The sequence below is a fragment of the Bufo bufo genome, chromosome 3 (assembly GCF_905171765.1).
Source record: "Bufo bufo chromosome 3, aBufBuf1.1, whole genome shotgun sequence".
Classification (NCBI taxonomy): domain Eukaryota; kingdom Metazoa; phylum Chordata; class Amphibia; order Anura; family Bufonidae; genus Bufo; species Bufo bufo.
In genome coordinates, this window is record NC_053391.1 from 631339414 (window position 1) to 631367046 (window position 27633).

At 45.4% G+C, this 27633-nt stretch overlaps 1 protein-coding gene across 1 annotated transcript; it reads left to right on the forward strand.

Annotated features, from left to right (window-relative positions):
* The first annotated feature begins 1067 nt into the window (after positions 1 to 1067).
* On the forward strand, positions 1068 to 26312 carry HSPH1 (heat shock protein family H (Hsp110) member 1). The gene is made up of 18 exons (XM_040426157.1): positions 1068 to 1366; positions 7537 to 7594; positions 9971 to 10111; positions 10199 to 10321; positions 10509 to 10608; positions 12463 to 12596; positions 12718 to 12962; positions 13062 to 13290; positions 13674 to 13780; positions 15721 to 15854; positions 15968 to 16176; positions 18782 to 18904; positions 20313 to 20447; positions 21185 to 21310; positions 21454 to 21561; positions 22974 to 23093; positions 23472 to 23633; positions 25426 to 26312. The coding sequence occupies exons 1-18, from the start codon at positions 1260 to 1262 to the stop codon at positions 25624 to 25626; spliced, it is 2562 nt and encodes an 853-aa protein (XP_040282091.1). The 5' UTR covers positions 1068 to 1259; the 3' UTR covers positions 25627 to 26312.
* Positions 26313 to 27633: the final 1321 nt, after the last annotated feature.

Genomic DNA, 27633 nt, shown 5'->3' on the forward strand with positions numbered 1-27633 from the left:
GCCTTAGTGTCCCTTTCTTAATGCCCCTTTTGTCCTGGCTTATACATGTAGTGGGAGATTTATCAAATTCGGTGCAACTCACCATAGTAACCAATCAGATTCCACCTTTCATTTTTCAGAGCTCCTTCGGAAAATGAAAAGATCAATGTGATTGGTTGTTTGGAGCAATTAAGCCAGTGTAAGTCCCCTTGCAGATGAGCGTGTCCGGATCAGGTCTGGGTGCGTTGCGTCTGCGATCAGGGAAACCCGCGCGAGTAGGCATGCAATTGCAGACAGTTTTGACTGCGATTGCGTTCGGATGTTCAGTTTTTATCACGCGGGTGCAATGTGTTTTGCACGCGCATGATAAAAAACTGACTGTGGTGCCCAGACCTGAATCCAGACTTCTTCACTCAAGTTCAGGGTTTGGGTTTGGTGTTCTGTAGATTTTATTATTTTCCCTTATAACATGGTTATAATAGCATTCTTCATACAGAATGCTTATTAAAATGTGGATTTAGGGGTTAAAAAAAAATATTATTAACTCACCTCATCCACTTGTTTGCGCAGCCGGCATCGTCTTCTTTCTTCTTCTTTCAGGACCTGCAAAAGGACCTTTGATGACGTAATTGCGCAGGTCCTGCTGAATGAAGATAGAAATCTTCTATCATCATTCAGCAGGACCTATGCTGACGTTACCGCACTCACCACGTGAAAATCACCGCTCATCTGAACAGCCCCATTGAAGTGAATGGGTCCGGATTCAGTGCGGGTGCAATGCGTTCACCTCACGCGTTGCACCCACACGGACCCGTGTGAAAGGGGCCTAAAGCACCAGTTTCATAGACTGAATGCCCAAACAGTGTTTGCTGCTGTCCTTGGTTAGCCCAGGCCGCCTACATCTATTACCGCAGGGGGCCTGTAATGGATTCCCTCTCTATAATGATACATTATACAGTATGTCTGCCCTTCTACACTCTCTCCCTAGTAACGGCAGCGTTCAGGTCGTCCTAGAAACTAAGTACGTCACTGCCATGTCGCCTTCTCATTGGCTCCCGGCAGGGAGTTCTCCAGAAGCGTCCAGAACGCGGAAGCGGTATGTGTAGCCGGCGAGTAGCGCGAGGCTGCTGCTTCTGGAATGTTCTTTCACAGGATCTATATATGAAGCGGCGCCTCCTCCTCCCGCAGCCCCGCACTCGCAGCTCCAGGCACGGCAGCCGTCTCCTAGGCTCTCCCGACTTCCATAGTGCCCGCACTTCGCTCCTCAAGCCCTCGTTAACATGTCTGTGGTCGGCTTCGACCTTGGATTCCAAAACTGTCATGTCGCCATCGCCCGAGCTGGTGGCATCGAGACTGTAGCCAATGAGTTCAGCGACAGATGCACGCCGTGAGTACTGAGCCGTCCGGTGATGGGGAGGGTTCTAATGTCATCTATACTGTAATACATCCTACTGCATCATGTACGGGGGAACTGTAATATGTGTATAATAGTGCAGCATCATGTACCGGGGGGATCTGTAATATGTGTATAATAGTGCAGCATCATGTACCGGGGGGATCTGTAATATGTGTATAATAGTGCAGCATCATGTACCGGGGGGGATCTGTAATATGTGTATAATAGTGCAGCATCAGGTACTGATTATACATATATAATGGTGCAGCATCATACACCATTGTATACTGATGTGTTACGTAGTGTAATATGTGTATAATAGTGCAGCTACCATACAGCATCATGTACTGATTATACATATATAATGGTGCAGCATCATACACCATTGTATACTGGTGATCTGTAGTGTAATATATATAATGGTGCAGCTACCATACAGCATCATGTACTGATTATACATATATAATGGTGCAGCCATCACACATCATTGTATACTGGTGATCTGTGGTGTAATATATATATGGTGCAGCCATCATACAGCATCATGTACTGATTATAGATATATAATAGTGCAGCATCATACAGCATTGTATACCGATGTGATCTGTACTGATAATACATATAATGGTGCAGCATCATACATCATCTTGCTGGTATAATCTGTAGTATAACAGGACTGGTCTGTAATACATGTATAACGGTGCAGCCATCACACATCATCATCATGTCAGCGCCTCTTACGTTATAAGTCACATATAGTAACGGCTGGAGCGATGTGATACGGTATTATTATTATATAGTGCTCGGGGTTTGTCCTGCGTTGTACATCCCGGCGCTGTTAACTCTTTCCTGTCATCGAGGCACTGTGTGTGGAATCTCCTTGTGAGCTGTCCCCATCCTGTGACCTGGAGCGACGTCACCCTCATGGTGTGGAAGTGTCTGGAATCTTCCAGGATCCTCATCCTCCTCCTCCGGTGTCTCGGATGTGCCGCACCTCCTGGGCTTTATGATGCAATACTGGTGTAGATGCCGGACGTGTCCGTAGCCCCAGGATAAGGATGCCATAAATACAGCGCACCCAGATAGCAATGTTAGATTCACGTGACCGGAGGCCGCCCCGTGCTGCAGCGCACCGACACCTGCCGTGTGAATCCCGGATCTGCGGATCCATTGACTTGAATGGGTCTGTGATCCACAATATGTAGCAAAAGACAGAACATGTCCTATCTCTTTCGGTGCGGAGGCACAGACCAAAAGGCCCATGGAAGCGATTTTTGTGCCTCTGTGGGATTCCGATCCGTGCTTCTGCGCCATATTTTGCAGATTGCGGACCCATCCAAGTCAACAGGCTACAGGCGGCCCAGACAGACCACCGGGAACTGCCGCTGCTGGCACAAAAGTGGTCGCATTTGCTTGCTTTTTCTCTTAAAATTTTTGGAGATGTGGATATTCAAAAATATATATAAAGTATTTTGCCGTAAACTCATTTACTCTCGAGAGGTCCGCCTAAAGCCCAATGTAGACTTGTGAGGTCTAGATCCACCCCAGCAGGATTGCATAGGGCCCTCCGTTTGGCCCCTGGTGTTTCCCCGATAATAAGCCCTAGCGCTGGTTTGCAGGGTTTTTGGAGTAGGCTAGATACAGCCGTATTTTATTTTATATAAAGGGAAGTTGGGGGGTACATGCGGGCTGTAGCAGCTCAGGAGCGCACACTAATGGCTCCTGAGCGGCCATGAAACTGCGGGCAGCACAGGCTTCAGTGAAGCCGCCAGCCCGTGCATACATGGCGGCACTAAGCAGCACCTGACGGGCGGGCGGGCTGGCGGCTTCACTAAATGCTAAATTATGCCGGCAGCCCGCCCTTCACTTTCACGTTGGGCGGGCTGGCGGCTTCTCTGTATGCCCTGTACTGCCGCCATCCTGCACGTTCTTAGGGTCCATTCACACGTCAGTGTGTGCTTCGCGAATCCGCAAAGTGCGTTCCGCATTTTGCAGACCGCACATCGCCGGCACTCTCATAGAAAATGCCTTTTGTCCGCAATTGCAGACAAAAATAGGACATGTTCTATTTTTTTTGCAGAACGGAAGTGCGGATGCAGGCAGCACATTCCGGCCCTATTGAAAATGAACGGTTCCGCAAAATTGCGGAACGGATGCGGACCCATTTTGCGGACGTGTGTTACTTACATGAAGGAGGATCTCCTTCTCCTCTCTGCTGCCTGGAGCAGCGCCCTACATCTATCCCGTGCCGTCTCTGCTCTCCCTGGTACCGTAGATTGCTGCCTAGGTCCCTTGGGTAAGGACGGCTCAGGGGCAATATACGGTACCAGCATGAAAAATGTGTGACAAATATGACTATAACCCCCCTCATCCACAGGAATGCACCCATGTACTGCAGTAATTGGCGTTTGTCTATATAAAATATGTTGATGGAGCCAAAATAAGCCCTAACCCTTTTTTCGGAGAGAAAATTAATATAAGACCCGGTCTTATTTTCGGAGAAACACGGTATAGTTTATATGCACTTGTATGGCGTGTTCATGTTGTGTTATTACGGTTCTTGCGGGTGCTGATCCTGGGGTTTATTAGAATTTGCGTCCTCCTAGGTGAATATAATTAGACTTTAGTTATCGATGACCTATTTCATCAGTGGCTCCCAACTTTACGTCTCAACCATGACATGAGACCTGTGTAAACTGGCAGCCACGTTTATGTGCCACGGCACAGTGCCCGCACCTGTGCCCACAATAATCTAATTCAGGGATGCTCAACCTGCGGCCCTCCAGCTGTTGTAAAACTACAACTCCCACCATGCCCTGCTGTAGGCTGGTACGCCACGCTGGGAGTTGTAGTTTTGCAACAGCTGGAGGGCCGCAGGTTGAGCATGCCTGGTCTAAGTTATGATTTGTAGGCATCTGCTGAATTTTGTCATTCCCCCTCAGTGCTCCAGACAAAAAAAAATGACCAGGAGCCATTGGCTCCTAAACTAAAAAATTTAGGAGCCAAATTACATTTTTTAGTCGCCAAATTTAAAATGCATATAATAAAAAAAAAAAAGGACTTTGAGAAGATGAGACGCAGGTCCCAGTAGTGAGCCAGGTCTACATATAGGAGAAAACAGCACCACATGCCTCTCACATCCAGGGACATCTTCTGGGGGACAAGGTGACTAAAAATGGCAAATTGCGTGGTTTAGAGTTTTTTTTTTTATCTGTTACGGCCTTCACCTAGCGGAAATATTTTTTAATAGCTCACACTTTTTGGGACGTGGCGATATGTAATATGTTTATTCTTTATTGTTTGTAAATTTTATATGTAAAACTGGGAAGGGGGCCATTTAAACTTTTAGTATTTTGGTGTTTTTTTTTTACTTTTTATTTAATAACCATTTCTTCCCTTAGGGACTAGAACCTCGATCTTTTCATCCCTTGTGCTATTCACCCTGATAGATCTCTGTCAGGGTGAATAGGATCTCACATCTCCCTGCTGCCCTGGGCTCTGTGCACACAGCAGCAGGGAGCTGAACATGGCAGCGCTGCTGTCAGGGAGAAGGACAGACACTGGCGTCTCCTCCTCCTTCCTCTGAATGCTGAAAATACCGGGGGCCACAGCGGACGAACGGAGCGGCGCCCAGGAATAATAGTAAGTGCACTTAGATCCCTGGGCGCCGCTCTATGCAGCCTGCTGATAAGTTCATATTCTTTGGACCCATGAAAGGTCCTCTTTGACTCATTTATACAAGTGTCGGCAGCGGTATCACAGACCGGGCACCCGGCCTCAATAACAGGGCATGCGATCTGGGGCACCTGAGGGGTTAATGGCCGCGGATCGCCTGCCCTGTTATAGAGGCCGGGTGCCGGGTCTGTGATACCGCTGCCGACACTTGTATAAATGAGTCAAAGAGGACCTTTCATGCGGTACAGTCGCAAATGTGTTTAAGCAATTCCATCATCAGCCCTATATAACCAGGAATACTGCCCCCTGAGGGTTAAAGGGGTTGTCCCATAACTAATGTAAAAAATGAAAATCAGACCTCGTATAGTACATGACGCCCTCTTTCACGCCCTGTACCACACATGGATCCAGAGATCTCCCCATTCATTGCTCTGCTACATTTATATCAAGCTGAAAGCTAAAGGAGTGTGCCCTTTCTGCTGGAGCTGGTGGCAGTTGAAGGATAGGACTGAGTGTGTGTCCACCTGAACGCCCTGTGTATTTTCGATCACTGGTGGGCGGTGATCGGAACCCGGTGTCTGCTCAAATCATTGAGCAGGCACCTGGGGCAAATGCGCCGGGGGGTTTTTGTGCGTACGCTTACTGTGGCCGGCACTCTTAGCGTCCAGCCACTGTTGGCGCATCACACACCCCACGGCTGATCAACTTCGGACGGTTGATCAGCGGTTTTGATTTTATTTTAACTTTTTTTTTTTTTATAGTTTTAGGGTGAGTTCGTGAACACCCGTGCCCCCACACACACGCACACCAAATAAAGATTTACACACGCACATACATACACACAGACACACACTCCCCTATGGCCGCCGGACGTTCTCGGCCGAGGAGGCATAAGCCCAGCTTGCCTCCGGCTCTGAGAGTCCCAGTGAGGATGAGGATGACCCCACTCTCCTGTTGTCATCCGCGTCCTCCTCATCTAGCGATGATGATGAGCCCCCAAGGCGGCGGAGACACCGCCAGGCGGAGCAAGGGGACCGCCATGCTCGGGACCCTGTGGCCCACCCTAGAACGAGCAGCTCTGGGGCTAGTACTAGCTTGAAACAGCTCTTAATAGTGAGTAAAGTGTTCTGTAAAAAAAAAAAAAATGTTGCTCCCGGACAACCCCTTTAAGTGGTGCTCCAAGAGGTTAGGCCAGCCCCACAGTGCTCCAATCGCCTCATTTCTATAGGAATATATGTAAGAATTTCTCTGCAATGTTACATCCAATAGAGGACTCCTATTATTCCAATATAATAATAACAGACAGGTGCACTCTGTGGACTTACTAAACCCTCAAACCGATGTTAAAATTGAGAGATTAGCCAACATATCCTACTGTGGAGGACTCATATTATTCACCATAATCAACCGAACAGGCAGTATGCCTGGTTTAATAGGGCTGATCATGGTGACAGATGCTCTTTCATTAACAGATATACTCTGATGTTTTTTTTATTTTGTGGTTGTGTGTAGGAAAACCTATTTTATTAAAGAGTTGTCTCACTTCAGCCAATGGCATTTATTATGCAAGTTAATACACGGCACTTACTAATGTATTGTGATTGTCCATATTGCCTCCTTTGCTGGCTGAATAGATTTTTGCATCACATTATACACAGCTCGTTTCCATGCTTACGACCACCCTGCAATCCATCAGTGGTGGCCGAGCTTGCATGCTATAGGAAACGGTGCCAGCCTCTCTGGTTGCCGGGAGCATGGGAACTTGGTCTGAAGCTTTTTTTTTCTATAGTGGGCGAGCATGACCACCGATGCTGGATTGCAGCATGGTCGTAACCATGGAAACGAGCATTGTATAATGTGATGGAAAAATGAATCCAGCCAGCAAAGGAGAATATGGACAATCACAGTACATTAGTATTATGTATGTGCACCGCTTATCATATGTACAGCGCTATGGAATGAATGGAATAATATTATTATTATTATTATTATTATTATTATTATTATTATTCTCATGATAAATGCCATTGGCTGAAGTGAGACAACCCCTTTTTAAGAGAAAAAAAATGTACTGTATGTTCTAGGAGTTTTCCTGCTGAAGTATCTCCCCCGCTGCCCTCTTAGGTTTTTTTAAAGTGGTTTTCCATGGCTTTGTCACCTCTCTAATACTGATGGTCTATCCTAAGGATACACAGTCAATATCGGACTCCTGACACCTCCGCTGAGCAGGGGCCCTGTGCATTTGGTAGTGACTGGGCCTGAGATTGCAGTTCATTCACTTGAATGGAGCTGAACTGCAATACCAGGCACAGTCACTACAAAATGGGTGGCGCTGTGTCTGGTAAACGATAGGACGCATCGCTCACCTGATTAGTGGGGGTGCTGGGAGTTGGTACGGACGGCCTGTCCTAAGGATAAGACCTCAGTATCCATCTCCTGGAAAAGCGTCAGGAAGTTATAGCGGTCTGTGATCTGTGTGTTTTCAGGGCTGTGGTGTCTTTTGGAACAAAGAACAGAACAATTGGAGTTGCCGCTAAGAATCAGGTATGTTCAAACTATTAAATATTAAAGGGGTTCTGTATATAAACTGGTGGGTTCCCCAACAATGATGTATCCTGGAAAGCTGGGTCTTCAGCAATACATGCTGCATGGCAAATCTGCCTGCTCCTGGGGCGGTATGAGAAGGCGGGGTACAGTTCTCCGCACAATGTTCAGCACAGTTCTTATCAGACGTGACAGGCCATGAGAAATAACGAACGTGATGTCCGTGATCAAATCGCCATGTGAAGAAATAACGATATGCACTCGTACTGAGAGATTTTTGTATCCAGTATGATGTGATGCGTCTCCCGAGGTTTCGGTCTATTTGAGTCCTTTGTCAATAGTCAACTCAGCATTTAGGCCTCATGCACACGACCATGTGCCGGCCTTGCCCGTGCTGTGGACCGCAAATTGCAGCGTGGCCACCATCTGCAGACGCAGACCCATTCACTTGATCCGCATCCTACGGTCCGGCACCACAAAAAAGTAGTGGATGCACTGGTGAACGCGCAAACAGAAAACCCACGGAAGCACTCCATAGTGCTTCTGATCCGTGCCTCCGTTCCATACCGCACTGTATCGCCCGGATTGTGGACCCATTCAAGTGAATGGGTCCACATCCGTGATATGCTGTGCACATAGCTGGTGCCCGTATATTGTGGACCCGCTGTTTGCGGGGCGCAATATAGGCACGGCCGAGCAACGGACGTGTGCATGAGGCCTTACCTGTAGTAATTATGGGAAGAGGATATGCAAATGAGCTTTCAGCAAGCTCTGCCATAAGTCCATAAGGAGAGATAATACCCCAAATCCTGACTTCTGCCTCTCACCGAGTTAGGCCAGTACTCTGTTCTGCACTGATAAGGGGCAATCACCCCGAAACAGCTGTCTGCAGATGAGATGTTGGCTTACTTATTATCCAAGTCATGTCTCAAGGCCTGTAAGGCAGGATAGCTGCCTTACATCTGGTAGTATTAGCGGCAGAGCTTATTAAGAGCTCATTTGCATCCCTTTCTTTCCAGAATTCCAGAGGAGCATGATGGCCTAGAAGTCTCCTCACACTGTTTAGGTGCTTTCCATAAGGAAATATAGTATCCCCTGACTCCTGCAGTGACTATATAATGCTAATGAATGTCAAGGGCTTCTAATCAGAGTATCATAAATCTGGATTCTACATTGCCCTCAATTTTGTAAGCCAAAAGCCCAGAAGAGACCAGTCTGATAGAGTAGGTCCCATCTGTTGGAAGCCACCTTGTCGCTGGTAGATGGGCCCAACATGATTTTGATCATAAATGTGCGCATAGAGCTTTTAATTTTTATATAGTAAATACAGCAGTAATGCAGTCTACATTTCCAGTGTTTGCATGCGTTATTGCACATGGCAGTGTGCTGATACTTGTAGTCCTTGTTTGCGTTTTACGTTGGAGCCAAGGTAGCATGCACATGAACCCCTTTTTTCATATTGTTTGGAGGTGCTGGTCTAACTTTATTTTTGCATAATGCTAATCGATAAGTAGCAGGTAACACCAAGTATGAGGGGACCCTTCTTCTGAGTATCGTATAGATCTGATGCAAGCAGCTGAACCTGACAACAGCGGGGAATAACCTATGTCCCTAGATTAAGTAGTATGATCTCCTGAATAACTGGGCGGTGGTATAGTCACAGCTATGGAAATAATCATAGGTGTGCAACAAGACAACAGACATGTGAAATGATAGAGAGCTTGGGCAGCGCCTAGCGGTGTGGCATGTATAGCGGATAATGGACCGTGGTGTCTATATTGGGGAGGAGGAGTTGACCATCATCAGAAGCGTATGAGGTGCTGTGCAAGGATGGGGGCCGTGTGCACTGCCGTGGTAGAGGGGATGTTCAAGTGTGTGGAGCAGGAGGTGGGAAAAAGTGAGGTGGATCTCAGAGGGGTAATCTGTGTAACGTAAAGGCGACGCACACAGCCCTCATCCTATATAACTCATAAGAAGGTTCCTCATATTTACTCCACCCATCCATTAGCGTTCTATAATAACCCCTGATTTTTCTCCATGACTATTGACAAAGGTCTTGAACAGAGCGAAACGTCTGGATACAAATATCTTTCTCAGTACGTCTGCACATATTTGAAATGAGTTTCTTCACTTGGTGATTACGTCATGGACATTATGTTCGTTATTTCTGCTGTGAACCTTGCATGATGGGTACAGTAATGGACTTGTCAGCTATCAACCAGCGTTCCCAGGAACGAGTGCAAATAAAATGCTTCCATGGACATTTATTGTGGTCAAACATGACCTCCAGATAAAGGCAGCCGTTTCTCATTGGTCTGCGTTATATTGCCGTCAATAACTTCTTTGAAATAATAATTGATATTTGTTCTCCACCAGCTAATCACAAATGCAACCAACACAGTATTCAACTTCAAGAAGCTCCACGGGCGAGCATTTAAAGACCCTTTGGTCCAGAAGGAGAAGAATAAGTTGGCTTATGAGCTGGTCCAGACAGACAGTGGAGGTGTTGGATTACGGGTGCGTTTCTAGTACTATTTGGCATATCATGTTTGCTTTTTGCGCCGCCTTTGAGTGACTGTATGACGCCATTTTTCTCATTTTCAGGTGATGTACATGGAAGAACCTCACATATTCAGTGTAGAACAGATAACTGCAATGCTTTTGACAAAACTCAAGGAGACGGCAGAGAGCAACCTGAAGAAGCCAGTGACGGACTGTGTCATATCGGTAAGTGTCCCCTTCTGCATCATAGGGCTGAGGTGCACCACCTCGGGCAAGAGAACGCGGTCGTCTCTTCAGACTTTACTTTGGATGCTATCTTATTCCTTTCTCCCTGCCAAGATAAGCCTTTTGGGCAGTGTATATTGGCCGTTGGTTAAATGGCATATGGAAATGGTGTTCTGTATTTTGGCAGGTTCCCTCGTTCTTCACAGATGCTGAGAGGAGATCAGTGCTGGATTCAGCGCAGATCGTTGGCTTGAACTGTCTAAAACTGATGAATGACATGACAGCGGGTAAGTGCCTGCATTGTAAGTTTTATTGTTCTGCATCTAGTGTACCGTATTTTTCGCCCTATAAGATGCGCTCCTCTTCCCCCCGCAAAGTGGGGGAAAAATAGCAGTGCATCTTATGGGGCGAATGCTGCAACCGTCCGGTGAATAGGCTGAGAGGGCAGGCAGGCGCTCTTAGTGTAGCTCACTACGCTCATTGCGCTTGCGCCGCCTGCCCGCCCGGCCTCCTGACTGCCAAGAAGTTAGTAGTAAGTAGTAAAGCGCTAGATTTAAGATGATTGGAATACTTTAACAATACCCACAATTTAGATATGATTACCGTACACTACAGAGAGCGGGGCCCGGTGTAGTAGAATACAGTGACTGCACCGGGCCCCGCTGCCATTACAGAAACCGATGCCGGCCCCCATTCACTACACAGGGACACTGTTATGGGGGATCTGTGGATGACACATAAGATGCTATATATGTGTCATCCACAGATGCCCCCACAATGGCGCCGTCCACAGATGCCCCCATAACGGCGCCGTCCAAAACCCACCAAAAGCAAACCTTTTGGTTCAAAATATTTTTTTTCTTATTTTCCTTCTCAAAAACCCAGGTCTGTCTTATAGGACGAAAAATACAGTATTTTACTTTGGTCAAAGACTTGAGATAATTGCATGCCGGAGTATATAAATCTACCCGCTGCATAGGTCTGAATGGCGAGCTGGCTTGATGATGGCGGAGCCGGTACATCCATGCATTACAATTACATGGCTGCCATGCAATACTACACTCCAGATAATAGAGGACTGCCAGGGTCAGAGAAGCCGCATTTCCATTAAAAATATCATTTATGAAATATCTGGCTTGTTCTAGCCAGTGATGTGATGTACGGCAATGCAGGAAGATTACATTTCATACTGTAGGTATTTTGATCTAATGATGGCTAGAAGGCAAAATGACATTTGCAACAGCAGATGTCAGAAGATGGAAGGATTGGGCATCTTGGATTTCAATATGCCAATTGATCTAATGTCTGGCAGTGACTTATTCCTCCCTTCGTAGAGAGCACTTGCATGCTTGGCCGAGCATAAATCCTCTTTCACAAGAGCGATTTCCCTCCCCCCCCCATCTGGACGCAGTGCGTTTTTCATGCATCATCTCTGCGTTCCAGAGAAATCGCAGCATGTTCTATATTGTGCATTTTTCGTGCAGCTCTGACCCCATAGAATTGAATGGGGCTTGCATGAAAAAACATAAGGCATCTGGATGTAATTCGATTCTCACTGATGGTTGGTAGGGGATGTAGATGGTCATTCCTCAGCTTTTCTTCACACGTGTAAAAAATAAATAAAAACGCATCAAAACTGATCGCATCTGCACAAAACAAAAAAATGAAACCCTGAACTCAATCGCAGACCAAACTATTTAAAGGAGTTATCCCATGATTAATGTAAAAAATGAAAATCAGGCACCACATAATGCGTGACAACGAGCCCTGTACCTCGCATTGCTCTGCTAGATTTATATCAAGCTGGCAGCTAAAGGGGTGTGTCTCTTCTGCTGCAGCTCAGGGGGCGTGTCCATGCTCTCCCTATCACAGCTCAGGAGGCAGTTGAAGGATGAAACTGAGCATGTGCGGCCATCTCAGTGAGCAGGACAAAGACGTACGAAAAAGAACAAACAGGTGGTGCTGTACAGATATATCTTATTGAATAACTCGCTGTCTGTACAAAATTTTCAGTTACAAAAGTATTCAGATCCAGGTGCTTGTTTGAAAACTGTAGAATATTTTTCATAGGACAACCCCTTTAAACTTGTGTGCAAAGCCATTGTTTTTTTGTTTTTTCCTGAACTGACTCTTTTCTTTAGTTGCCTTGAACTATGGCATTTATAAGCAAGATCTCCCAGCTCCGGAGGAAAAACCCAAGATTGTGGTTTTTGCTGATATGGGACATTCATCTTTCCAAGTTTCTGCCTGTGCCTTCAATAAGGGCAAGTTAAAGGTACAGTAGTCAATGAGAAAAAGAAAAATGTAAAAAATTAGACCATGGTCACACTCTCTAGCTAGAACTCCTCCAGAAATGCCTTTCTTTAATAAGGCCACATTTCCTTTCCCTTGCACAGGTTTTGGGCACTGCTTTTGACCCCTACCTGGGAGGAAGGGACTTTGACGAGAAACTGGTTGAACACTTTTGTACAGAGTTCAGAAGCAAATATAAGTTGGATGTGAAGTCCAAGATCCGAGCACTACTGCGTCTGCACCAGGAATGTGAGAAGCTGAAGAAGCTTATGAGCAGCAACAGCACCGACCTGCCGCTAAACATTGAATGCTTCATGAATGATATCGACGTGTCGGGACGGATGAGCAGGTGCGCATTGTGTTAGATGCTAGGAAATGCAAGTGATCTAGTGCACAGCCTCCCATCAGCATGATCTTGTTACCTGACCAATGTTCTATGGTTGTGCAGGTCGGAGTTTGAAGGGTTCTGTGCAGACCTCTTACAAAGAATTGATGCCCCCCTGCGCTCTCTAATGGAACAGATCCAACTTCGAGCAGAGGATATCGCTGCCGTAGAAGTCATCGGCGGCGCCACTCGGATTCCGGCTGTGAAGGAACGCATTGCTAGGTTTTTCGGGAAGGATGTCAGCACCACTTTAATTGCAGATGAAGCAGTTGCAAGAGGTTGTGCACTTCAGGTAATATAGCCAACGTTCCAAACTATAAATGGAGGGGTTAAAAAAAATAAAAACTAGCTCCAACTCTCTTGTCATAGACTTGCTTGTCTCCCTCTGGCGCCTGCTCTTATGTATTTTATATGTCTGTATAGCATGGGCAAGTGGTAATGGTGCCCTGTATAGCTGGCGGCTCTGGGTCTCCCATAGAGCAGCAGAATGGGGGTCTCCTGCCCCTTGTTTGGCTCTCCAGAAGGGAATACATGAGGTGGCAGTGCACTGACTGTTTGTTTCAGTAACTCGCATAATTACATGAGAGAGAGCCACATCTGGAGTACTAAAGGGAGACCTTCTACTTCCAGGATTCCTCTTGCTTTATGTGTAATGTTTCACGCTTTCTTCCATAGTGTGCAATTCTCTCGCCGGCCTTCAAAGTTAGAGAGTTTTCAGTCACGGATGTCGTACCGTACCCCATCTCCCTGAAGTGGAGCACAGAAGGCGATGAGGCCGAAGGGTAAGTGGAAATGCTGAAAACTCATGGCATAATATCTTAAAATATCCTTTCTTTATAGGGGTATTCCTATCTTAGAATGTTATGACCTATTGCCAGGATAACCTTCTGATCGATGGGGGGCCTCTGGTATCCACCATTCCTGAAAGTGAAGGGAAAACCTCTTCCACTAAGGCTAGTTTCACACGTGCAGCACCGCTCTCCATCAGGCAGCTCTCCACATCTGGCATCCTGCCCACCGGACCCCTTTGACTATAATGGGATCTGGTGGACATCTGGACATATTCCGAGATTAGGATGGACAAAAAACGCTGAAAATTCCTGGTGTTCTCTGCAGGAGATCTGTGCCCCACATGTGAAAGTAGCCTAAGATAAAGTGTTGCCAGTTAAAGGGGTTGTCTCACTTCAGCAAGCGCCTTGTAGAGAAAGTTAATACAAGGCGCTTACTAATGTATTGTGATTGTCCATATTGCCTCCTTTGCTGGCTTCATTCATTTTTCTATCACATTAGCCACTGCTCATATCCAGGGGTTACGACCACCCTGCAATCCAGCAGCAGTGGTCGTGCTTGCATATTGTAGGAAAAGGTGCCTGCCTCTGGTGGCAGGGACCGTGGGAGTGAACATAGGCTGACACTATCTTGTAGTGTGCAAGCACGACCCCCACTGCTGGATTGCCAGGTGGTCGTCACCCCTGGATATGAGCAGTGTATAATGTGATGGAAAAATTAATCCAGCCAGAAAACCATACATTAGTAAGTGCCTTGTATTACCTTTCTCCACATGATAAATGCCACTTGCTGAAGTGAGACGTCATCTTTTAAGGGGTTTTCTTTTTCAGTAATATAGTTGTGCACTAGGTCTTTTTTACATGACTGGCCCACTGCCCTCTCCACCGTGTAATCCAGCTCATACATGTAATCTGGATGATACAATGGGGAGCTGGGCAGGGGTGGTTTGGGGGTGACCTGGCACAATGTTTATTTATGGGACACACTTTTCTGCAGACAGGCGTGTTTGCTGAAATTATTAATGCTGATAAATAGCGGAGTAAGGATGTTGAGGTTAAAAAGCTGCCCATGTTCCTGTCCAGTGTAGATTGCTGTGGTAGTAAACTGATGTTATAATGGGTATATTTAGTCACGTAATATAAAATGCAATGTGTATAGTGAAAAATAAATTGTTTCTCTAAGGGTACTTTCACACTTGCGGCAGAGGATTCCGGAAGGCAGTTCGCTGGAACTGCCTGCCGGATCCGTCAAAACGCATAGAAACTGATGGCACTTGTCAGACGGATCAGGATCCTGATCTGTATGACAAATTCATTGAAATGCCGGATCCGTCTCTCTGGTGTCATCCGGAAAAGCGGATCTGGCATTTTATTGTTTTCATATTTTTTGCGGTCTGAGCATGAGCAGACCGCAATGCCAGATCCTTTTTTGCCGGAACACTCTGGGCCGGATCCGGCATTAATGCATGTAAATGGGGAAAAAATGCTGATTCCGCCAAGTGTTCGGGAATGTTGGACGGAGTTAAAACCGCAGCATGCGGCGGTATTATCTCCGTCCTGAAAAGTCAAAAAGACTGAACTGAAGACATCCTGATGCATCCTGAACGGATTACTCTCCATTCAGAATGCACGGGGATAAAACTGATCAGTTCTTTTCCAGTATTGAGCCCTTAGGACGGAACTCAATGCCGGAAAAGAATAACGCTAGTGTGAAAGTACCCTAAGACCGGGATCGGCAACCTCTGGCACTCCAGCTGTTCAGAAACCAACTCCCAGAATGCTCCATTCACAGTGGGAGTTAGAAGAACAGCAGAGCATGCTTGCATGCTGAGAGTTGTAGTTTCACAACGGCTGGAATGCCGAAGGTTGCTGATCCCTGCGGTAAGAAAAGCTGCACTTTAATACATTACTAGTTAGTTATTGTAACCTTCTAGATTCCATGAAGTCTTCAACAAGAACCATGCTGCTCCCTTCTCGAAAGTCCTCACTTTCTACCGAAAGAATCCTTTCCAGCTGGAAGCCTATTATTCTGATCCTTCTAGTGTCCCTTATACGGAAGCAAAAATAGGTAAGGTATCTTCGACAGGAGCATTGTGGAGCTTGAGGTTTGCCTATAGATTTACCTCCAATGGGCAGTGTGCAAGTAACTTAGAGCCTTCTGTAAATTTTCTCTGTTCGCAGGTCAGTTTGTTGTTCAGAATATTGCTCCATCTAAAGATGGAGAAAAGGCTAAAGTAAAGGTGAAGGTCCGCGTGAACACCCACGGCATTTTCAGCGTTTCTACGGCTTCTGTGGTAGAGAAAATGGAAGTGGATGAAGCTGAAGAACAAGCTACGGAAAGTGGAGTGGAAGCAAACAAGCAAGGATCTGTGGAAGTTATGCAAGACGATGTAAGAATTTGTGGCGCAAAGTGAGGGTGCATGTTGTGGTCCACAAAACACTGATCCGCAAAAAATACGGATGACGTCTGTGTTGCATTTTTTTTTATTTTTATTTTTTCCGGATCCATTGTAACCATGCCTATCCTGGTCCACAAAACAGACAAGAATAGGACATGTCCTATCTTTTTTGCGGGGCTACACAGACCCATAGAAATGAATGGGTCCGCATCCTATCCGCAAAAAGTGCAGATCGGACCAAATAGACAGTCGTGTGAATGCACCCTTAGGGTCCATTCACATGTCCGTAAGTGTTTTGCGGATCCACAAAACACTGACATCGGCAATTTGCGTTCTGCAATTTGCAAACCGCACATCGCCGACACTATAATAGAAAAGGCCTTTTCTGGTCCGCAATTGCGGACAAGAATAGGACATGTTCTATATTTTTTTAATTTTTTTTTTCAGGAACGGAATTGTGGATCCCGGAAATGCCGATCCGCATCCGTTCCAGCCCCATTGAAAGTAAATGGGTCCACACCCGTTGCGCACCCAAATTACAGATGTGTGACTGTAACCTAAATCTGAGATTTGCTGGGTCTAGAAGGATGTGAGTGAGGTCACCGCCTATTGCCCACAGCTCAGATGATGGAGGGCAGTTTCTGTTGACATCTGTCATTAGTTTAAATGGCTTGTCCAGTCTCTTCATAGAAGAAAAAGGAGCAGCAAATGCTATAAAAATTGGTGCTCAACTCCTAAACCAGGGTCCCCAGCCAGTCTTCACATTCCATAATGGCATGTGACCTTTGCAGCCAATCGGTGGTCACGTGCCATAAGTACTGCCATTGCTGGGGCACACATGCACCTAGCCATATACCCGTTTGTAAGTCATTTATAATGTTCTACCATCATGCAGTGGAGTACAGGCCATGTATAATAAGTATAACTAGAAAAGCTACAATTTCTGGGGAAATTGTGTGAAGTGTTCTTGCCTCCACCAGTAGTCTACAACTAGTGGGCGGAGTAACTGTGGAAAGGTTGGACTGGGCAGAGTAACTTTATAGAGTGGGCAGAGTAAGGCTGGATTCACACGAGCGTGTCCGGGTGCGTCCCGGTGCATTACGGCAAACCCGCGCGAGTAGGAACACAATTGCAGTCAGTTTTGACTGCGATTGCGTTCCGATGTTCAGTTTTTATCGGGCGGGTGCAATGTGTTTTGCACGCGCGTGATAAAAAACCGACTGTGGTACCCAGACCCGAACTTCTTCACAGAAGTTCAAGTTTGGGTTAGGTGTTGTGTAGATGTTATTATTTTCCCTTATAACATGGTTATAGGGGAAAATAATAGCATTCTGAAAACAGAATGCTTAGTAGGTGATCAATTGAGGGTTAAAAAAATAATAATAATTAACTCACCTTCTCCTCTTGATCACGTAGTTCCCAGTCTTTTCTTTACTTCTTTAATGATGAGCTGTGGGCTAAAGGACCTTTGGTGACGTCAGATCACATGCTCCAATCACATGGTCCATCACCACGGTCCATCACCAAGTAAAGAAGAGACCGGGAACTACGCGATCAAGAGGAGAAGGTGAGTTAATTATTTTATTTTTTTTAACCCTCAATTGATCACCTACTAAGCATTCTGTTTTCAGAATGCTATTATTTTCCCTTATAACCATGTTATAAGGGGAAATAATACAGTGAATAGACTGTCACCTAGCAACCATGCGTGAAAATCGCACCGCATCCGCACTTGCCTGCGATTTTCACGCAACCCCATTCACTTCTATGGGGCCTGCGTTGCGTGAAAAACGCAGAATATAGAGCATGCTGCGATTTTCACGCAACGCACAAGTGATGCGTGAAAATCACCGCTCATCTGAACAGCCCCATTGAAATGAATGGGTCGGGATTCAGTGCGGGTGCAATACGTTCACCTACCGCATTGCATCCGCACGGAAATCTCGCCCGTGTGAACGCAGCCTAACTGTGTTTGGAGTGAGTAAAGATAGTAAACTTTACACTAACCAATTGATCAAATTTAAAAAGTGCAGATGGCAAGCTTGATAGAGTGAGAAATGCATTTCAACTTTTATTTATAGAGCACATTTATTTGCAATGTTGTTGCCCAAAGTGCTTCAGTTACATTAAAACTTACATTTATAAAAACATTAGCAGCCTATTTGTGTAGGTGGGCTTGAAAATGAGGGAGTGGTGGCAGTTTAGAAATCATGTCCTGATTTTTCAGCTCACACTCTAGTTTTGAACATTCCGCCATTCATTCCTATGGGACCAATTTCGCCACAAAAAACGCTGATATTTCGTAAACCATTCGGCGAAACGTTCCACAAAGTAATAGCACACCAATCGGAAACAATCCGCACGTTTAGGTATATTACTGTCTATGTAGTGTAAAAACTGTGGGAGGAGTTAGGGTGGTAAATTTGGCTCGGATAATAAGAATATATATGTGAGATAACAGTAAGTGGTCTTGCCATGCAAGAACACTTAAGTTGATTTTGTGTCTGATAAGAATATCTGTATGAATATCACCATCCTTGCACTGTATGCAGTTGACCTGAGCACTCATCTCTTTGTGCCTGGGTTTTTCTTTCAGAAGTCTGTCCAGCAAGATCACCCTGATGCAGGAACACAGCCCCAGGTACAAACTGATGAGCAACCGTCTGCTCCTCCATCCGAGCCCAGCAGTGAGGAGCAAAAAATCTCTGACCCTGAAAAAGTGAGTTTTCTTATTTACTTTTATACCATTCAGTTTTCTTCTGGTCTCTGGTGTGAACATTTTTAAAGTGATTTATGTTCATAGAGGCAGTGTCTTAAAAATTGTGGCCCCCAGATAAATCTGATTACACGAGCACCCAGACCTCACTAGTTCATGGTGCTGGCTGCATTCTTTTGGACATTGACATATTAGTCATAGGTCGTGTGTTTCTCTCTCCCTTTCCCCCCCACCAGTGTCTTTGTGTGCCTCTGGGTAAGACTAGTTTTCACATTGACAATCCCTGTATGCCATAACTGGTCTCATTAAAGGAGTTTGCCCTTCTCCTACTTTGGATCATATCGGTAGGCTATGCCCCCAATGTCTGACAGGTGCAAGTCCCCACCTCTGGGACCTGCACCTATCTCTAAAACGGGGCCCGCAAAGTGAAAGAGTGGATCATGCATGCGTGGCTACCCTCCATTCACTTCTATAGGAGTGCTGAAAATGGCTTAGCAGCGCGCTCAGCTGTTTTCAGAAGTCCCGTAGAAATTAATTGGAAGTGCACCGCGCAATCGCAGCCTCCATTCCATTCACTTTTATGGGACTGATGGAACTAGTCGAGCCAACTCTCAGCTATTTTTGGCAGTCCCATAGAAATGAATGGAGAGCGGCTGCGCATGTGCAGTCTGCTCTCCTTCACTTTGTGGGCTCCGCAAGAGGTGGGACCTGCACCTATCAGACATTGGGGGCATATCCTAGTGCAGTGGGGCGAACCTATGGCACGGGTGCCAGGGGCGGCACTCAGAGATAATTCCCTACAACTACAATTCCACGAATCGTTTTGGTGTCTTTTTTTACATGGATGTTTTTATTTAGATCAAAAAAGCTGCAGCCAGATTTTACTTAAGGGGGTTGTGCCAAGTTTACATGTTATCCCCTATCAACTGATCGCTGGGAGTCCGACTGCTGGGACGCTCGCAGTCCTGTTCCCCCCAATCTGATGGATCAGCAGGTCGGGCATGCTCTCTGCTATTAAGAGACCTTTACCGCTTTATAAATTCGACACATTTCAGTCCGATGGACTTTATAATAAGACTGGTGTAAGTGACGCCAATCTTCGCACATCTGCCCCAGGACGTATGTGTAAAGGAGACCTGATGCAAAAAATAAAAATGTTTTCAGTAAGTCTCTTAATTTTACAGCGAGATAATTAATAGGGTCAGTCTCTGAGCTGCTGCTTTATAAAACTCCTGCATAGTCTGTATTGTGAAAGAGGGGTCATGTTTTTTTGTGTAGCATAAAAGCACAAGCCGTTCATAGCCATTCATACTGCAGATGTCTCAGGTCAGTCATGTTATGTGTGATAATGTTTTACATGTTAAGTCCTTTTAAACTTTTTTTTTTTTTCTTTTCTTTTCTTTTTATGTAGGTGGAGAAGAAGAGTGATAAACCTCCCGAGGCCAAGAAGCCAAAGATCAAAGTAAAGAACACTGAAGTGCCCATAGAAACAAGTTTTGTGTGGCAGCTGCGAAGAGACCTTCTCAATATGTACATTGAGAATGAAGTGAGTGAGAGATTAAAAGCTGCGTCCATGTGAATAACTAGTCCTCCTCTGAGACTAAATTAAAGGGGGTTGTGGAGGCAAAATATATTGATGACCTATCCTCCAGGATGATGATCGTCAGGGGCGACACCCGGCCTTGCATGGAGGCGGCGCTCCTTGTAAGAGCTGGTTCCTGTTCGTTACACTGCCCGACGTCTCATTGGTACAGTGTAATTACAAGTACTTGCTCCATACTCTTGAATGGAGCGAGTCATTGTAATTACACTACGCCGCCACCATAAGGAAGACGGCGAGCAGTGTAATGAAGAGGAAGCGGCGCTCTCATGGGGCGCCGCCTCCTCTTCAAACAGCTGATCAGCGGGGGTGCCTGGTGTCGGACACTCGCTGATCAGATATTTAGGACTTATTCCAAAGATGGGTCATCCATACATACGGCTTGCACAGCCCCTTTAACTCTCGTTAGAGAACATCAGTAGCAGAGGCCCAATTTGAGATGAAGTGCTGTGAGGGAGGGGGCTCTGGACATCAGCCATGTGGCAAAAGGGAGAACCAGCCATGGTTACAAATGTCAGGGAGGGATTAGTCCATTTGGGGACTTCTCAGTTCTGCTCATGGTACGGAAGGATGTGCTGCTGTAATTATTAGTCTCATCCCCTTGTGGCAGGCGTAATTACAGCTTGGTATATACAGTAAGCACGTTTTTAAGCGTTTGCTATGCTTTTCCTCACAAATTACAGGGAAAGATGATTCTTCAGGACAAGTTAGAGAAGGAGAGGAATGACGCTAAGAATGCTGTAGAGGAATATGTCTATGAATACAGAGACAAGCTGTCCGGGCCCTATGGCAAATTTATCAATGAAAGGGTAAGTTCATGGATTGCTTCTTGATGGATTTTTTTTTTTCTTCTCTGGGTGGAGCATGGCTGACAACTACAATCATTTATTCAACTGGAAAGTTAGCATCTAAAGCTTATTTAGAATAAATGCCCAATTTCTCCTTTCACCAGGACCTGAGTCGATTTTTAGAACTTTTAACAGAAACGGAGAACTGGTTGTATGAAGATGGAGAGGATGAGTCCAGACAGCTGTATTTTGAGAAGCTGGAGGAGCTCAAGGTAAATATGTCTCGCACCATAAGAGTGCATGCTACGAAGTCTGCCTTTCACTTGTCTTTAAATATATCCGGCGCGCTGGTAAGTTGTAGCTGGCGGCAGCCTGCCTGCAGTGTTGTTCCTATGTGCTGTCAGCTGTCTGGCTCGAGGAGCAACATAACCAAGTGGATCCAGCTGGCCAGACACATTAGATGTATATGGTTTGAACCCATAAACCTGCTAACCATCTCATGTTTATAGGGTCCTCCTGACTCTGGAGGGGAGATGAGGGTCTCAACATGTCCGATCCTTTGTGAGATAAGCCGCTCCCAGGGACTTCTGCCAACAGCTTATTCTCCTCTCCCCCATACAGAATAGATGCCTACTCTGAGCCCAGCGTGCATTTGTCAGATGACCAGTATCTAGCGTGTATAACAAATCTTAGTCTTGCAAATATAGAAACAAATAGTCTGGTAGAGCTTCCACACTGAGCCTAGCGAGCAGACTGGACCTGTCACCACCGTACTGGCCCCCAAACCACCCGGAGTACCTCACAGCTCTGGTCATCATGTCCCCAGTGAGATGATGGATAACTTTGCTGGAAAACCACTTTATTCCCCCCCAAGCGCTGAATGCAAGTGGACCATTTGAAGTCAAGGAAGCAACAGACTTGATTCTCCAAGTCATCCCGCCTCTTAGTTTTTGATGAGTGACTTTCACCTGGTGTATGTCAGACGCTATGCACCCGAGATCCCATCTGACGTGCGCAAACTCCATCAAGAGTGAAGTGACGGGATGGGGGCGTGACATGCTTGACTTGGAACGTCAGGAGAAATAAAGTGGTTTTGTGGCACTTATCCATTGGAAGAACTACCAACAAAGATCACTAGGGACATGATCACCAGAAGTGTGCAGTACTCCGGGCAGTTGTGGGGAAGGGGCCATTATAGTGTGACAAGTTCCCTTTAAGAGAAAAAAAAAACTATCTTTCCTAGTAAAATTCTAGGGGACAGAAGATTCCGCAGCCTCTTCCTAGCCCATGGGACTGCCACTATACAATGTACGGCTCTGTACTTGGAAAGCTGCCGGGAGTCGGCTATGCTCACCGTGAAACAGCTGCTCAGTGGGGGTGTCGGGACTCGGACCCCCGCCGACATGATAGGTCATCATTATCAATTCCTGAGTGCTCTGATCAGAGTGCTTACATTTGATAGCAAGAATATCTCAGTCTGCAGCTCTTTGCTTGCCATCAAAAGTAGCACAACCCAACGGATGCATTTGAACCTATTGGGATGCATTGGATAATGAATCTGTCAGATCATCATGGTTTTGGTAATCAATGGGAGCCATGCGTCTATGTGAAGCCTTCCAAAATTAGGTTTTCTTGATCCTTAGGTTAGTGCTGTTATTTTTAACAACCCCATAATATCTTTTAGAAACATGGAAATCCAGTTAATGAACGTTACAGAGAAGCGGAGGAGCGGCCGAGATTGTTTGGTGATCTTGGCCAAAGGTTGCAGCACTACAGAAAGATTGTAGAGGAATACAAGAACCAGGTAGGTGTCTGAACCACTTACATGATACAAAATGTCACTAACTTTTCGCACCCCCTTCAAATATATCATTAATACCAATGAATATCTTATCAGAGAAAAATGTCCCTTTGTCCCCCAAACTTATAATCTGATCCTTTTGTGAACTGACAGTCTGACGTGTTCCCTCAAGATGGAGGGGGTTTGTTTTCTAAAGAGCCTGATATGTGGAAAAAAAGGCTTTTTTTTCTCTCTAAGATATATTTCAAAGTTTCTTAGTCACCTGTACAATTGGTTTATGTGAAGTTTGTTGAAAGAACTAGTGACCATTTAAGTCTTGGTGTGTATTTATCTAGGGGGGAAATAATGCAGAACTGCTTATATGTTCTTTCTGCCATGCAGAGTGAGGCGTATCAGCACATCAGTGCTACAGACATGGAGAAAGTGGAGAAATGTGTCCGGGAAACCATGGAATGGATGAATAATGCAATGAATCTCCAAGCTAAGCAGCAATTGGATCAGAGCCCAGCTGTATATACCCATGACATTAAAGCACAGCTTTCTGTAAGTATTGCTTTATTTCTTTTAGGGCTCTTTCACACCTGCGTTCTTTTCTCCTGGCATAGAGTTCCGTCGTCGGGGCTCTATGCCGGAAGAACCCTGATCAGTTTTATCCTAATGCATTCTGAATGGAGAGAAATCCGTTCAGGATGTCTTCAGTTCCGGAACGGAACGTTTTTTGGACGGAGAAAATACCGCAGCATGCTGCGCTTTTTGCTCCGGCCAAAAATCCTGAACACTTGCCGCAAGGCCGGACCCGGAATTAATGCCCATTGAAAGGCATTGATCCGGATCCGGCCTTAAGCTAAACGTCGTTTCGGCGCATTGCCGCATCCGACGTTTAGCTTTTTCTGAATGCTAAAGTCCTGGCAGCCATGGTAAAGTGTAGCGGGGAGCAGTATACTTATCGTCCGTGCGGCTCCCCGGGCGCTCCAGAGTGACGTCAGGGCGCCCCAAGCGCATGGATCACGTGATCGCATTGGACACGTCATACATGCACATGGGGCACTCTGACGTCATTCTGGAGCACCCCGGGAGCCGCACGGACTGTAAGTATACTGCTCCCCCGCTCCCCACTACTACTATGGCAGCCAGGACTTTAATAGCGTCCTGGCTGCCATAGTAACATTGAAAGCATTTTGAAGACTGCTCCGTCTTCAAATGCTTTCAGTACACTTGCGTTTTTCCGGATCCGGCGGGCACCTCCAGCAACGGAAGTGCACGCCGGATCCCAACAACGCAAGTGTGAAAGAGGCCTTACTTTTATAGCACCAACATGTTCCACAGCGCTTTACAGACATTGTTCAGCTTGCTTATATGATGATAATGTTTGTGGCATGTCCACAGGATTGGGTGGGGGACACCCTCTGGGACTTGCTCTTTCTTTATGTGAAGAACGGCCCTGTGGCACTCTGTTGTGGATGGAGAGCAGGCCACACATGCGCAGCTCTCTCTATTCACTGCATTGGGACTTTAGAAAATAGGTGATCATGCTGACTGTGCTATTTCCAGAAGTTCCATGGCAGTGAATGGAAAGACCCACGCGTGCATTCATGTTGGTGTAACGGGGCCCTGTTTTGGAACAGAGTGGTTCCTAGAGGTGGGCCCTGCACCTGCTGGAAATGTGTCCTATCTTGTGAATATGGTATTAATGTCTAAATTGGCCATCTGTCAGCATATTTATACCTGTGACACTGGCTGACCTGTTTCATGTGCACTTGGCAGCTGAAGACATCTGTGTTGGTCCCATCTTCATATCGGCCCGCATTGCTGAGAAAAATGTTTTATTATATGCAAATGATCCTCTAGGACCTACAGGCTCTGCTCTCTCTGCAACTGCTGCGGCCTTTCCACTTTGACAGTGCCAGGCAGTGTAAACGTGATTACGCCTGGCCCTGTCAAAGTGGAGAGGGCACAGCAATTGCAGAGAGAGCAGAGCCTCTGGGTGTAACAACAACGCCTCGTTTGCTCCTAGAGGCTCATTTGCATATAATAAAACATCATTTTTCTCAGCAATGTGGACACATATGACCATGGGACCAACAGATGCCTTCATCTGCCACATCCACATGCACATGCAACAGGTCAGCCAGTGTCATAGGTAGAAATCTGCTGACAGATGCCCCTTTAAGGGATCTAAGTGGGTTACTGTCACTGGATCTTGGTTGCTGCACTTTATTGGCTTCACTGGACAGAGATGCTATCAGACCATTATGGTCTCGTCTTCTCTTGCTGAATGATCAGCGGTTTCTAAGGACAAATAGCAATCTGAGTTGTCTGTTTTTTTTTTATTTAGGCATTGAACAGCAGCTGCCATCGCATAGTAACGCAGCCAAAACCTAAGGAGGAATCGCCCAAATCTGACAAACCGGTAAATGGCATGAATCACAGTAGTGAAGACCTTGAAACTGAGAAAACCAAAACCGTCCCTACTTCTGAGCAGAATGGAGATTGCCATCCAAATGAGAAGGGGACTGTTGCTATGGACTTGGATTAAAGGGCTCCGTTTGCCAAATCTCCTGTTACAGGGACTCGCTGGAATCTTCTCCTGGTTCCTTTTGCTTTACATGTGCAACCTCCTGTAAATGAAGATTTATTCCAATTTTTTTTTTTTTTTTTTTTTTTTTTTTTTTTTCTCCATTTCTTCTGTACTATGTGACCAAACACTGTCCACAGGACTATTTATTAAAACCTGTCGAATTTTTAGTATTTTTCTTTAAGTGTTATGTATTTGTTTTCTTTCACTATATATTATACTGCACAGGACTAGATTAAGAGACGCCTTGTTAACGTGGAGGAGAAAAAGAAAAATTCCTGTGGAATTGTGAATTTCATATCAGGCTTCGGAGTAGAACGGACTCTATAAAGCACAGAGGGAACGGCAGAGTTTGTGTTGCAGTCGGAGAAAGATCGGAGGGAGCACATACTCTTATGTTTGGCTTTTCCTGCATGCCATGAGGATATCTAGCAAGTCTTCTGGAAATGGCCTTTGGATTTATTACCTTAGAACACTTCAGTTAAAACGTTTTTTTCAGCGAAATGCAGGGTTTTCATTTTGGCACTGATATCTGCGTTAAGTGCATTTTCTTACTTTTGGCGATTCTAGAAAAGGTTGCAAAGTGAAAGATGTGCTTGATAGTATTGTACTTGTCGTGGAGCCTTTAGAGAAAATAAAGTTCTATGATCTAATAGGAGTCATGGTTGTTTTTTTTCCTTCGGAAATTATTCTGGTAACTCTTGGATGTCGGAGTAATTACAAAAGGAGGTTGCTTCACTGCACAGCGCTTGTCCATGGGTTGTCAGACACTGCAGTCCAGCATCATTTACTTCAATGGAAATGAGATGTAATGCAAGAGTTGCACTGTTTCTAGAAATAAATTATACACTGTATTCCCTTTTTAAAGGGGTATTCCAGTATTTTTTTTGTTTTATAGAATATGAAATAATAACCTACATAATATATATAATATACATATATTTAAAATTCTACATGCATACCTTTTTTATCGGGCTGTTGACCCCCTATATGCAGTAGAATGGTATAGCCCTTGTAGCAGTCCTGTGTAATGTATACACAGCCTAACTGAGACACGGCATCCGTCATGTGACACTCTTCACATCATATAATCCCTTACATTTAGTAAGCAGTGTTACATGATGTACATGTGCAGGGGCAGCACACAGGACACGTTCATGTGATATTTAACTTGGATTAGTGTTTTGAATTATGATTTTTTTTTTTATTGTGGGTATTACAGTTTCTACATTTAAAACAAGATAGACCAGGCACTCTATATATGATGTCACAACCGAGATATTTATTTAATATATATAATCGGTATATAAAAGCAGTATATATCTAACGAACATCAATAAATTCACATAAACAGTCATAAATATGTCACAATGTCAGTGAGCAGCAATATGGTATAAGCGCATCAAATGTTAATCCAAGTGGTACCGCTATAGTATTCACCCAGAAACCGCAAACTGGTTCTGCATCCACTTGAATAGTGGCAGCACAAATGGTTTTATGAATGATCCAGACTTCAAAGGATATTCGAATGTGCGCGATTCCGTTATAAGCTTTCAATGCCAGTGAGTATAACAATAAGACCAGTAGGTTTAAATGCAATAAGCTTTCATGGTGGCGTCCCAACCATTCGCAATTGCTGTTACCTTTAAACTGGTCGATCCACTCCTCTAGACGCCGGTTATGGTGGTCTAATGGATGTCGGATGACTGTGCTTTTTATCTTCAGCGAATAAAATGTTCCATACGACCAGGCGTCGTTAAAGTGTGTTCTGTGGTTTCCAAGGTTTAGTTCAAGTCTAGGGAAGACTCTTTGCCAGCATGCCGGTGTAAGGTGTAGCCCATACGCGTTTCGGGGGTGTGCCCCTTCATCAGTGGATGAAGGGGCACACCCCTGAAACGCGTATGGACTACACCTTACACCGGCATGCTGGCAAAGAGTCTTCCCTAGACTTGAACTAAACCTTGGAAA

Excerpts from the sequence above, each read along its gene's own strand:
- HSPH1 (XM_040426157.1), top strand. The coding sequence starts at position 1,260 with ATGTCTGTGGTCGGCTTCGACCTTGGATTCCAAAACTGTCATGTCGCC. Across the intron at positions 10,112-10,198 it reads GTGGAGGTGTTGGATTACGG|GTGATGTACATGGAAGAACC; the intron begins GTGCGTTTCTAG and ends TCTCATTTTCAG. Across the intron at positions 21,562-22,973 it reads AGAAGCTGGAGGAGCTCAAG|AAACATGGAAATCCAGTTAA; the intron begins GTAAATATGTCT and ends AATATCTTTTAG.